The sequence below is a fragment of the Tiliqua scincoides genome, chromosome 9 (assembly GCF_035046505.1).
Source record: "Tiliqua scincoides isolate rTilSci1 chromosome 9, rTilSci1.hap2, whole genome shotgun sequence".
NCBI classification, from domain to species: Eukaryota; Metazoa; Chordata; class Lepidosauria; order Squamata; family Scincidae; genus Tiliqua; species Tiliqua scincoides.
This window is the reverse complement of record NC_089829.1, coordinates 27,293,585-27,307,265: the sequence shown is the minus strand read 5'-3', so window position 1 is coordinate 27,307,265 and position 13,681 is coordinate 27,293,585. Positions and strand designations below refer to the sequence as shown.

Genomic DNA, 13,681 nt, shown 5'->3' with positions numbered 1-13,681 from the left:
TAGGCTGACCGGCCTATAGTTTCCTGGGTCCCCCCTCTTTCCCTTTTTAAAGATCGGCGTGACATTTGCTATCCTCCAATCTTCTGGCACCATGGCCGTTTTGAGGGACAAGTTGCATATCTTAGTCAAGAGATCTGCAACTTCATTCTTCAATTCCTTAATAACTCTTGGGTGGATGCCATCAGGGCCCAGTGACTTATTGATCTTTAATGTATCAATGAGGTCTGAAACATCTTCTCTTTTAACCTCTATCTGACTTAACTCCTCGGTCAGGAGGGGCTGTTCGGGCAGCGGTTTCGGGCAGCGGTATCTGCCCGAGGTCTTCTGCCGTGACGACAGATGCAAAGAACTCATTTAATTTCTCTGCCATCTCTAAGTCTCCTTTTATCTCCCCTCACCACCCAGAGGGCCAACCGCTTCTCTGGTGGGTTTCCTGCTTCTAACATATTTGAAGAAGCTTTCATTATTCCCCTTAATGCTGCTGGCCATGTGTTCCTCATAGTCTCACTTGGCCTCCAGTATCACCTTCTTACATTTCTTTTGCCACAGTTTATGTTCCTTTTTATTCTCCACATTAGGGCAAGACTTCCATTTATGGAAGGAAGCTTCCTTGCCCTTCACAGCCTCTCTAACTGGCTCGTTAGCCTTGCTGGCACTCTCCTGGATTTAGTGGAACCTAAATGTTACTAAATGTTACTGTTCCTTAGATCCTATTGCTCTTTTCAATGGCACCTTCTTGTTACAGTTGTGTTGAGAAGTTTGTTTGAAGTCTTTGGGTTGAGAAATCAAAAGTAAAATACTCAAAGTATCTAAAGAAGAGATATTTCCTGGTTCTTTCTGACTATATTGGATGACAATCTTGCAAAAATATGAAGAGGCGAGTTAGTTTTCTGTTGTTCTGAGCCATCATTCCTTCCCACAAGCAGCAGGACTTGTCCATAGAAGAAACAGTCTCTTTTAACGACAGCTGACAAACCCAATTAACTTCCCACTGGTTGCAACATGGGAGCTAGTACGATCTTTTCAGCGGCCAACCAGTGTAGGGGCTGTTAAAAGACAAAAAAATGCTGCAACTGTGAAGGGAGTTGATATGATTAGATGTGTGGCTGATTTCCAAGGAATGTTTATTAGCCAAGAGTGAAACCTTTAGAAAGGAAGACTTTCTATGTCTATAATATGTGCTACGTCAGGTTTCAAGCAGTTACAATTGCCTGATCTATCTATCTATCTATCTATCTATCTATCTATCTATCTATCTATCTATCTATCTATCTATCTATCTGTCTGTCTGTCTGTCTGTCTGTCTGTTTAATCTAATCTAATCTAATCTAATCTAATCTATCTATGCTCATTGCAAAAATATCTTTATGGGACTGTGTATATTTTTTATGCTCACATGTGATGGTTTTTCTTTTTTTTCCCCAAAAGCATTGTGTGAGTTAGCTGGAATTTGAGCTCAGATGTTAAGGCCAAACTAGACATGTGAGTTCCATGATTTGCACTCACAATGCATTCTTTCTTTTTCAAAAAAGCACCCAGGGTATGTGGGCAATCTGCACTGAGGCCATGGTGTGGAGGAGGATTGTTTAACCCTATGCTCCAAAAGCATTTCCCCAGCTTAATTTGACACCTCGATTCCCAATCCAGTTACTGTTAGCTAAAGGTGTCACCGAAAGTCCCTAGGACTGAATTCAGAAATGAATTCGGGAAGTTCTAAATTCTGAAGGAGGGATGAACTCCCAACAATTGGCTTCTGAGTCAGATCTTAAAGAATGCTCAAAGAAATGACAAGAGTGCATTGCAGGAGATTTTCCCCCCTTTCACTCCAAACAAGAAGAAAGGTGGAGGAGCTAATGGGAGTTGTAGACCTTGCGAGGGCTACTTCCTTGCCCTCTCATTGGCTGCTTTACCTTCTTCCTGCACCTTGTGCAACTGGCTTTAGTAACAAAGGGAGAAGAAAGGAGCTGGTAAACAATCCTTTTGGGGGTGAGGAGAATGATCAAATCTCTTCAAGATGAACCTGAACCAGTTCACTCATCTCGAAGCCAAAAAAAGGAAAACTGAGGACAATTTATGCCTGCTAGAGTGTGTCTGACAGGAGCTTCAGGGACAGTTCTGATTGGAGTGGCAGCGTGGGCGAAAGGATTAGACCATCCCTCCCTGTGCACTTTGGATCCAGTCTAAATCAGGCTGCCCCTGTGGCCGCTGTTTGGAAAAGGATAAAATATTGGGACTTCCCATAACGATACTCTCTCACTATGTCTAAGTTTTGGCCCTCAATATGACCTGAAGCCCACCAGAGCAAACTTGTTTGTCTCGCTACATTATTTATTGACTCAGACTGCACTTATATGGAAGTACAATGGGGGTGGCTTACAAATAATATACGTAGGATTGGAAAAGTGAAAAGATGGGTGCTGGCAAAACTCTCTATACTCTCTCCAGTGGGCTGGACTTGTGACACCTGGAAATATCCTGAGGGGATGAACCAGGTCAGAATGTACTGTATTGTATGGAAGAGGAGTGTTTGCAACAATTCTCCTCCTCCCTTTTTTTGCTAATGCTCTCTTTGTGCATCTCAGTGTTCAGCTATGGCATGCCTAGCAATTTATTTTGTGGTTCAGTATGTTCCCCTTAAGTGTAATTATGCTTGAAGAAAGAAAAGGAAAAAAAAAAGACTTATTCTAAGCAAATATTCACTTCATTAGTATCAAATTGTGTTTCCCTTTTTTCCTTCCCTCATTGCATCCTCCAGCAAATCTGACAATTTGATTGCAAAGTGGCCAGTGGGGATCTCAGTATGAACTCTTTTTCTTTGTACTTCTGTTGCTTATGCTCGCAACCATCCTGCCTTGAGCAGACAGCTCAGCCCATCTCAAGGGCTAACTTTGCTAGGGGCTTATAATGGCAAAATTGCTGATGTCAGCTGTTCTTTTTTTCCTCTTTCTGTTTGCTAACATAATAGTTGATAACAGTCAACTCATGTGACTTTCTCTTTCCTTTTCCTTATGCAGCTGCAAGTGGAGATCACTGATGTCAGTGGCAAAAGCATTGAAGGCCCAGTTCCGTTAGACATCATCATTATCGATCAGAACGACAACAGGCCTATCTTCCGAGAAGGGCCCTATGTTGGGCATGTCATGGAAGGATCTCCTACAGGTAAACTGACAGTAGGCATGCTACAACAATTTATGAAATCTGTCCTATCAATTAGTATATACAGTCCTTATCCGAGGCTTGGCACCCGTCAATTTCAATATGTGTGGTCTTGACCCTGTATCTGGAGGGCTTCACAGGACCTCCCAGATGTGACCAGAACTGCTTTCTCTCTAGGTCATGTCTAGGAGGTCCTGTGAGGTCTCCCTGTGGATTTCATTATCCATGGGAATTGGTAACCATGGGAGGGGGGTGTCCTGGAACGGATCCCCCACAGATACTGGGGGCCCCCTGTATTTGTTGCATTGGAGATCAAGATGGCCATGATCTGTGCACATTGTACTAAGCATAAGAGACAATAAAATGTGAAGGGCACAGGTCTCTATGGATCAATATTTGTAAATCTTCAGAGCAGTCAACCTTTGAGGAAATACTAGAATGCAATTAATGAAATGTTAATGCTACCAAACTTTGCAAAAGCCGCAAGAAAGCAGCGTTGCCCTAGTTTGCTTATTCTTGCTATGTGTGTTTTTTTTCATTTAGTTGTTTTACCATTCAAAGAGTAGTTTTGAAAAATGTGACTATTTCACAGGAATGACTGGGGACGTATGCTTTAGTATGAACCAAGGTAGTTGTAAGTAAAATGTTTCAATGCTGGTCACCAGGTTTGTAGCACAGAAATACCATATCCGGGAGAGTGACTATTTCTGGACTAACAGTGCCTGGCTTATTATTTCTAAGAGAAGCCAAACATTCAAAAGTTGGCACAGGCTGAATGGAAGTTGGTGTGACATTCCAGAAGTACAAGATGTGGTTTTAACACCTCATGCAGAAGGACTCTGTCTGAAAGGGCATAAGTTGTAGACCTTATACAACAATACTACTGCAGGATGCATGTCAGGGATGGGTTATTTGAAAGCACTTTCATGTCAGACTCACTTAATACAAGAGGGAAACGTTTTTAGTCTAGTTTAGGGTAGGCAGAAGACTTATAGGGATCTACTGATAGGTGTCTGGTTGATGTGCAGTTATCAGCAAGGGCTTTGGACTTCTCACCTGTGACAAGGAAAAGAGGAAAGAGATGGTTGGGTGGAAGTTGTGGAAGTCTGCTGCAAGCTAGTGAGAGGGAAAGCAAGACATAGATTTTTGTATGAAGTAGAATGCAACAGAATATGTGCTCTGGTTTGTGTGTTCTAAAATATTAGCCAAAGGAAATGGCAGTACTCAGTTCCTATAAAAAGAAATGACAGATATGCAGGTCATCTCATTGTATGACTTACCGGAGCCATTTTGTGCCTGTCTCTGTTTGGTGGACCTTGGAATTCTGATAAAAGTGGATCTCATTTACCTGAAGTTTGCATGTGCCTAGACCAGGGGTGCTCAATAGGTGGATCGTGATCTACCGGTAGATCGCGAGGCAAAATGAGTAGATCACGGAGCCCTGCCTCTCCAAACTGTTAATATGTCAGTTTCGTCTAGTGACTAGACGAAACTGACATATTTAGCTGACACTAAACTGACACTGAAACTGACACTTTAGCTGCTCTTCAGGCATGCAGCAACAAAACTGACGAAACTGACTAGACTCCAGCAGGGGCTCCATACATTAAAGGGGGTGTCTGTCAGACGCTTCCTTCCCCCCTGGTAGATCTCCGGACCTTGCTGGGTTTCAAAGTAGCTCTCTAGCCAAAAAAGTGTGAGCACCCCTGGCCTAGACTATACTTCCCTATTATGCTAGTATAGAATCCTCAGGTGCCCCATGGTCAATTGGGGTGGAGACACTGAGAGTGTGGTCAGCGGCACAAGAATGTCCCCAGTGATGACATCATTGCTAGGTGGCATGACCAGCTGTGCAGCCACAGCTAAGTAGCAGCCAGCTGATGAGGAGGGTGTGTGTAGATATCCACCTATAAAACCTGCTTTGATAGGATAGCTGAGAGAAAAAGGGAGAAAGACAGGGGAAGCAAGATGAAGAAGGAGAAAGGCAGGAGGAAGAGATGATGGGGATTGGAGCAGGAAGCAGAAACTAGGTTGGGAAGGGCAGGAACAATGGGGGATGATCAGTGAAGGAAATGGTTGCTCCAAGGAAGAGTGGCAGAGGAAAGGAGGAAGGAGAGGGTCAGGGTCAAGGAAGCAGGGTGGGGAATGGACACTGAGAGTTGGAGCCTCCCACAGGACATTATCCCCTGGGGAGACAGAGAGGCATCCCTCCTGGGAAGGCCAGGATTAGCCAGGGTCTGTTGGTCAGGTGCTCCAGACATAGTTCAAGCAGGCCACCCTTTTGAGGCCACATCCGGTGACCCTGAGAAATGGTGATGCCCAACAGCACATGGTGACAGGCATGCTGCATTGTTTACAACCCACCCTCCAAAGGTGGACACCCGAGGCTTCTGCTTAGTGCCGGGTGAATGAGGATTAAGAGTTGGGTTGATGCAGGGTCCTCTCATTGGACTATTGGACAGTGGTGGTGTTTTGTCCCATTGGACAGTGGAGGCCTTCCTGGTTTGGGATGGAACTACTGGACCTCTCATCTAATCAGAACAAAGGAGGAGGAGCTTGGTACTTGGGGAGGGAGAGAACCCCACAATGTCAACTCCTCTCCCCCCGGATGACATACAGCTAACTTCCCCATATGGAGAGGATTTTGACACACAGCTACTCTGGAACCTGGGTTATCTTCTTTTCCTGTAGTCCATGTACAGTTTAGCGTAACTAGGCAAGGTTTGACTTTTCCAGTCTGTTAGTCTTGCATATCAGCTATAAATGGATCTGTCATCTGAAGCAATAGGTCCCCTTTTGGACCAAGGTAGCAAAAGCTGATGCATTGCAAGACACATTATCAGTACTAGTCAGTCCTGGTTTTCTTCAGACTTCAATAGTCTGCCCGTTAAGGTCAAGTCAATAACCATATGAATTTTTCAGCTAAACACCCAAGTAATTTACCTTGAAGTCTTCCAGCTGTGCTTAAGGCTTGGCCAGCATAAGTTACTTTCATTTTTAATTAGTTCTGGCTTATTTTCAATGATTTGGATCCAAGAAGCTTGAGTGGAAGGAATCAGTGAGTTAGTGCTGCCCTGTGAACCCTCACAGAAGTGTTAGCAGAAGACTTTGGAGGTGCATTACAGGGCATGGATGAAAGTGAGAGATTGTTACATACCTTGATTCTTGCCCTGTAACACATCTCCAGTCTTCTGCTAACACTTGTACAAGAGTTTATATGCTTATATATTTGTATATTTTTATATTAGTAGTTTACACACACACACACACACACACACACACACACACACACAAATAGTATAGTATAATATATAGTTTATATATTAGTAATAGCATATAAAGTCTAACATAGTCATTCTTAACTTCTTTGCATCACAGACCCCTTTTAACAATATGATGAAAGGTATGTACTCCCTCTTCAGAAAAATGCATATTAACATGTGCTCATAGACCCCCTGAAGCCCATACATGGACCTCAGACTAAGATCCCTTCCCCTGCTCTAAGGGACCCAAGCCCATGTGTTTTCTGTTGAAACTTTAGCATCTTTGCAGTCCTTTCTAGGAATATTCTTTGTTTATTGTGAGTCTCCACTATACTGCTGTAAATCACTAACATAACAGATAATACCAATATATCATTCTGGACAATCAAGTGTCTTGCATTTTAAAGTTCCCATCTTCCCTTCCCTCCCCTCCATTTTTCCTCGGAAGAGCGTTTTATAGGGCTTGTTTCAGATACATTTTTAGCAGGACAGATGTTCCAGCGCTTTTGTTGTCTTGTGAAATGACTCTTTTGTCCCTGATGATCAGATGTCTGGGTTCCTTAATTGGGGAGAATCCATAAAAGCTGAAGTGATATTAAAATTTCTCTTTAAGCAAACATAAAAATTGCTGAAACCCACAGGACAAAGCCAAGCAGGCAGTGAAGGTGACACCAACAAAAAGAGCTTTAAAAATGAAAAGTGCAGTGAATTGTTGCTGCCTTGGACCTGAGAAGTGAAAGATAGGCAGGTGATATAACTCAGCAGTCAAAGATAGAGATCAAGGGCCAAAAAGCTACACAAGCTGTCCTTGATGCCTTGGACATGACCTGGTGGGTTGCTGAGATTTTGTTTCTTTTCAAAGTGTCATTTTTATGAATTTGGAAATTCACCTTTTAGTTTGAGGGCCATGCAGAGCCTCCTTGGACATGTGAAACCAGTTATGCAAATCTCTAAATCCAGGGCAGGGCACATTTTTCTGCAAACACTCATTTTCCTGTGTGTTTGCAGGAAAATAGAGACAGCGAAGATCAAGGCTGCTGTCTGTAACTATGGTCTTCAACCTTTTTTGTGCCACAGCCCTGGTAAATAAATAAAGTATGAGACTGCAGACCTACAGCCAATCCCTCCCTTTTCTCATGATCCAATCCACCCACACCCTGCCCCTGCTGGGCAGTGGCGGCAACCTGTTTTCTATTAAGGCAATATAAAATCTGCATATATTGTATTCCAGCTGAGGAACCTCCAAACATGAACTGACAGCAAGCATCTGTAATCAGTGAGGACAAAGGAACATTGAAAATGGTATGGAATTAAGGGCGCAATCCTAACCCACTTTCCAGCACTGACATAAGGGCAACGCAGTTCCTAGGTAAGGAAAGAAATGTTCCCTTACTTTGAAGAGACCTCCGTGAGTGCCCCCAACTGCAGGATGCAGCAGACGTCCCATTGGCATAGCTGTGCCAGTGCTGGAAAGTGGGTTAGGATTTGAGCCTAAGAAGAGTAGCCTTGAAGATAATTCAGTATAATAAAATACTAATTTACAAAACTATGTAGGGAAACAGAAAAGTGGTGTGATGGATAACCACATACTAGAACAGAAAATTGGGCTCTCCCTTATCTTGAAATATGATAAAGATTTGCATGTTTTCTCTTCTATCATTTGAAGTTAATGAATTCCTAAGTGAGAAAAAGTGCTAATTTTTGGTTTTAATAACAACAACAACAACTCAGTATTTATATACCACCTTTCTGGTCATCGGATTACTCCTCTGACTTTATTCAAGGCGGTTTACATAGGCAGGCATTTCTAAATCCCTCAAGGGGATTTTTACAATCATAGAGGTTCTCTGTTTCAAGAACCAACAACATTTCAGAATGGATCTTCCTGGTTTGGTCTCACTTCTGGCCTCCAGTTCTCCCAGGCAAGCTGACAAGCAGCTCCATCTCTCACATGGAGGGCAGCCAAGACGCTTCTTGCTCACACCAAGAGCAGGTGGAATCACTCAGCTGGGCTTGTCAGGTGCTTCAAGTTCTCGCCATTCTCAGCCGTTCAGGGAGCTGCCAGTGTCCTCGAACTGGCGACCTTCTGATGTTATCTTCGGGCTAACAGAGGCTCTAGACCAGACCTCCTGATGTTTTAATGACATCACTTCCTGCCTAACGACATCACTTCTGGCCCTCAGCAGGTATCATGAATACCATTTGGCCCTCCATATGAAATGAGTTTGACACCCCTGTGCTAGAAGGTTATCACCATCTTTCTTAACCAAATGAACAGAGGCAAATTCTTCGTATCAGATCCGCTATGTATGGTCACCTTCTTTCAATGAATCTAATGGCAAAAACAACTCAACGAAGTTAGTATAAAAATGAACAAAAATTGAGACTGTGTATGATGGGGGAGGAATTGAAAGTGAGCAGTCTCCAGGTTTCCATGGAAAGGTGGACAAAGTAGGACGTGCCCCCACCCCGTTGGGATCCACATTGTTTCTGTAGCCATCTTAGTTTGGTGTATGTCTCAAGGACTCTAGGGTGTATGTGTGGGTTTTTTCTCCTTGTTTTGCATGTACAATTCTGTTTTGCTTGTGATCGCTGCTGATGTGTAGGCAGGGGGAAAACAGGGCCACTTAAGTTTTCAAATGACTGAAATTGCATTCAATTTGCCAAGCACAGCAGGCTCTCTTCTAGTCTATGACCTGTGATTCTAACAACCTCAGGGAAACTACAGGGGGTTCTCTTTTAGAGCTTTCTGTAGCCAACAGATAGAATAGACAGTTGTGTTTAAAAAAAAATACAATGCACTTCCAGCAGAAGAGCAGATTCACAAAGATGTTGTTTCTGTACTAAGTACATCCATAAGTGTGCCCTTGAATATAATCCAGGATGTTCCAAATACATGCACATCCACCACAGCCAACACTGGACTCTTCCAGAGCCCTGAGTTTTAGCATCTATTCTACTTATGTGCAGAAAATCATCTTTCCCTACTGGTCTGGTGCTTTAAGTAGAACTTGACATTATCTTAAGAATATGTCAGGAATCACTGACCCTGCCGTAACTGACCAAGAACTCTGCTCCACTTTGGAGTCCTCTTTCTGGTCCCCTGTCCATCTGAGACTGGTAATTGACACCCAAGAGGTCCTTTATAGTTATGGAAGCCAGGTTATGGAATTAATTCTTAAGAGAGGGGTACCTAGACCATTCACTGCTTGCTTCTAGGTGGGCAGGAAACATAGTTTTACATAGGTTGTCATTCTGAAAATTTTAATGTTAATAAGAGCATTGTTGCTGCTCTTTACAATCAGCTGTTTTAATCTGCTTTTTTTGTGCTGAGTATGATGTCGTATATCGTTACCTCAACAGAGCTGTTCTATTCTAATAGCTTTTATGTTAAATGTTACTTTCTGAACTCTCATCAAGGAAGAATTGAGAACATTCTGCATGCAGAGTTTTGTGAAAGTAAGTGCCATCCTGATTGATCAGTGGAGAAAATGTTGTAATGATACAAGTAAATTGCAATCATGCAATTAGACTCTTGCAAGTTCTAATGATCCTAAATTAAAACTATGAATAAAAACATTCAGGGCAACATCAAACACACACACACACACAGAGAGAGAGATTTACATACTTCACAGTGCAAATCAAGTTGTTATAAAGTCTTTTGATGCTACCTGTAAATAGGTTCAGGGTAGCACTTGTGTATTGGAGGAGTACAAGAAGCCAGCTAATTTTAAATCAGTAATTGATACTTTGTCTGTTTATTTGTCTGTGTATTGATCTCAGAACTGCCCACAATGCCAACTCTGTCACCCATCCAAGCAAATCAATCATCCTTACCACTCATAAGACCTGAATGGTAATGAAACAATATCTCAGTTCTACGTCATTGGATCTTGTGTATTAAAAAACTTCCAGTACGAGCTGATTTCCGAGGCACAGAACAATCAAAGCAACCATGTTTGGGGATCTATTTATATTAGACTGTTGGTTTGTTAATTGGGAGGGGGGGGGGAAGCATGTTCCTTAATTAAAGAACAAATGAATTTTTAAGGAAGCGTTGAAGATCCCCTCTGGGTACTAAAAAGCATGGGCTTCAACCAGCTCACATCATTCTGCAGTGCTTTGCAAGAGAGAAACTCATTTTCTGTGGCAGCATGCTGGAAGAGACTTTATTGTTTCTGTCTACGCATCTATTTGTGCATCCTCTGAGGGACAGAGGAGGCTTAAGAAAAGGTTGGGGAAGAATCCTGGAGGCAAAAACAAAACAAAAAAAACCCATCCGGTTGAATTTCGAGAGTGAGTGTTAGAACTGAAGAGCAGAAAGACACTTGTATGTACCACACTGGCATTGTGCAATATCTTTGGTAAAATGCAGTTATGCTCCCAGCTGGTGCATGAATTGCCACAGTGGGGTGTGTGCTGTGTGCTGCAGCTGTTAATCACAAGAGAATCCCACTCCATGTTTTTGCAAAAACTCACAGATGTTCTGTCCTGTGCCCAAGCTACAAAACCAGTGAGTGAGGCATCTTCCTTCCAAAGAAGAGGAACAGGATCCTGCTGCAAGTCACAGATCTCAGGGAGGGAGTGTGGGAAGGACCGAGGCCTCCTCTGACACATTCCCTTACCAGAAACCAGGTTGCTTTCTGAGCAGTGGCTCTTTCCCTCTGGAACATCATGAATTGTTGGAAGTCATGGGGCTATTTCTTTTCCAGTTTTTGGAAAGCAGCCCAAAATGTCATCATCAGGCACTGGGGTTCTTGTTCTTTACTTGCTTCTTTGTCATAGTATTGTGTTGTCGACACTGCTGTTCATGGTGACTTTGATTCATTAGCACGATACTGTGATTTTAACTACCCCTATTAATTGGGTGAAGTGGCACCTTTTAAGTGGCAGCTCTTACGCCTACAGGGGGAGAATAATTGTCCCTATTCATTCCAGCACAGCATTCTCCCAATTGCTGTTTTCTGGCGTCGCTCTTGTATCTTTTAATGATTGTGAGTTCCTTTGGGCAATAGAACCTTATTTCATACAATTTCCCCCCCTTCCTTCCCCTTTCATACCAGGGGCATATCATAGGTGGGGACTGACCATACTGTGCCAGTGCCCAGCTATGCCCCACTGTGCCAGTGCCCCAGCTATGCCCCACTGGCCTGCTACTGCCACTGTCCAAGCAGAATTCCTGTGGCTTCCTGAGCAATGAGAGATGAAGCAGCAGCACTGGCTTGAAAAATAGTAGATGATGTTCTGTGCATTGCTGCTGTAGTGATGGTGCAAAGGAGAACTCCACTTTTCTAGCTTCTGGGCAGATGGGGTGCACCTCATCATATGCTAACATGTGCATAAAGGGCACATAAATTGTGCCCAATGCCCAAATCAGGCACAGTTTTCCATACATTGTTCTATGTCAACCTCACTATTGGGGGGGGGGAGTGGTATGCAAATTTTAAATATTAATTTTCTAAACTGCTTTGATGGAACTTGGCCTTTAAATGGGACAGATTTGGGAGATAAGCCAAACAGTTTTTAAAGTCTGGGAATGTTGACAAAGTCATAAAATCATGAAACTATAAGTATAAAGTTTTGCATGTGGGATTTGAGTTGAGTTAATTGGCAGGACACTGTCTTGTCACTGTATATGATTCAGTTCACATTCCATTCAAAGAAAATATTTCTTAACCCAGTGTGTGATTAGTCCACAGAACTCCTTGCCACAGGATGTGGCACCTTGACACAGGTGATGGTGTTTAAAGTCCCAGATGCCTTTAAAAAGGGGATTGAAAAAATTTATGGAGGAAAAGACCATCACAGGTTATAAGCCATGATGAGAATGTGCAGCTCCTGGTTTTAGAAGCAGGCTACCTCAGAATGGGGGCTGGGGGCTAAGAATAGGCCCTCAGTTTGGCTGTACTTGTCGTAAGAGGCGACTAAACAGCCACCGGGTAGATGGGGACTCGTCAGCCTAGGAAGGCAGCTCATCTAAGAGAAGGAAACTCTGACCTCAAACCTCCACTGCCTTGTGGCTACATCCAGTTCTGGAAAAGGCTTCAGGAGTCAACCTCGAGACAAAATCCGGAGCCGGAGTCCCTGAGGGCAGTTCATGGCTGAACACAGTCACGTTCTGGCAACTCCTGCGACGCCGCTGGAACCAACCGTATTGGCTTCTGCCTTTCCATTGGACCATTCCAGCGACGTGGAGAGGGGGGATTTGCTGCATGGGTAACAGCCTATCCTCCATACCTTCTTTACCCAGGCTTCGCGCACTGGAGAGGACACTCCAACTTCGCCACCTCAGAATACCGGATGCAATGGAGGGCACCAGGCTGCAGGTATCTTGTTGGCAGAGGCATCTGGTGGGCGATTGTGAGATACAGGAAGCTGGACCCAGCAAGGCTCTTGTGTGCAGTTGACTTCTTGGTATCTCAGCATGTCAGCAGAGCATTCTGTTTCTGTTCCATAGCTATAGTGATGGTGGTGGAGAATGGTGGTTGTGGCGGAGCATAGTGTTGTTTCTATTTATAGACGTGAACCATCAGTTTTAGATGGCAGTTACGTATCTACCTTGACAGGCCCCTAAGTTGCACTGGGAGTAGGACTGCAAGTTGGTGGACTGCCCCCCCCCCCAACCAGGCTCTTATTTCATTGTGGCACCTTCTAACTTTCACACAAGGGTCATAAAACACCCCACCCGCTTGCAAATGTGAGACATAAATTTAGTCATATGGCTTAGAGACTGATGATCTCAGCTGCTTTAGTTCAGAGCAGCCTTCTTTCCTTGCCCCTTTCCCTGCCCCCCCCCCACTCAAGTGGACATAAATCCCACCATTGTGCTATCCAGGTCTTACTACAATGGAGAGTCATTTTGTATGACAGCAATACTGCGATGCAGGCTGATGAGGAGTGTTCAGGAGAGAAGGACGTATAAATTGTCAGCACAGGTGACATAAGTCTGCTGTCTGAGCAGCTGCCAGTATCAATCAATGGAGAGATTTGCTCCACCTCTGTCACCAAAAAAAGTGGGGAAAAGTCAGTCATTCTTATAGATTTCCTTCCTTCCTTCCTTCCTTCCTTCCTTCCTTCCTTCCTTCCTTCCTTCCTTCCTTCCTTCCTTCCTTCCTTCCTTCCTTCCTTCCTTCCTTCCTTCCTTCCTTCCTTCCTTCCTTCCTTCCTTCCATCCTTCCTTCCTTCCTTCCTTCCTTCCTTCCTTCCTTCCTTCCTTCCTTCCTTCCTTCCTTCCTTCCTTCCTTCCTTCCTTCCTTCCA

General features: G+C 43.7%; 1 protein-coding gene across 1 annotated transcript in view; it reads left to right on the top strand.

Annotated features, from left to right (window-relative positions):
• CDH13 (cadherin 13) overlaps window positions 1–13,681 on the top strand; it is a 532,075-nt gene that overhangs the window by 262,418 nt on the left and 255,976 nt on the right. The window contains 1 exon segment of the mRNA XM_066637955.1: window positions 3,015–3,159. Coding sequence (XP_066494052.1) covers window positions 3,015–3,159 — 145 coding nt within the window.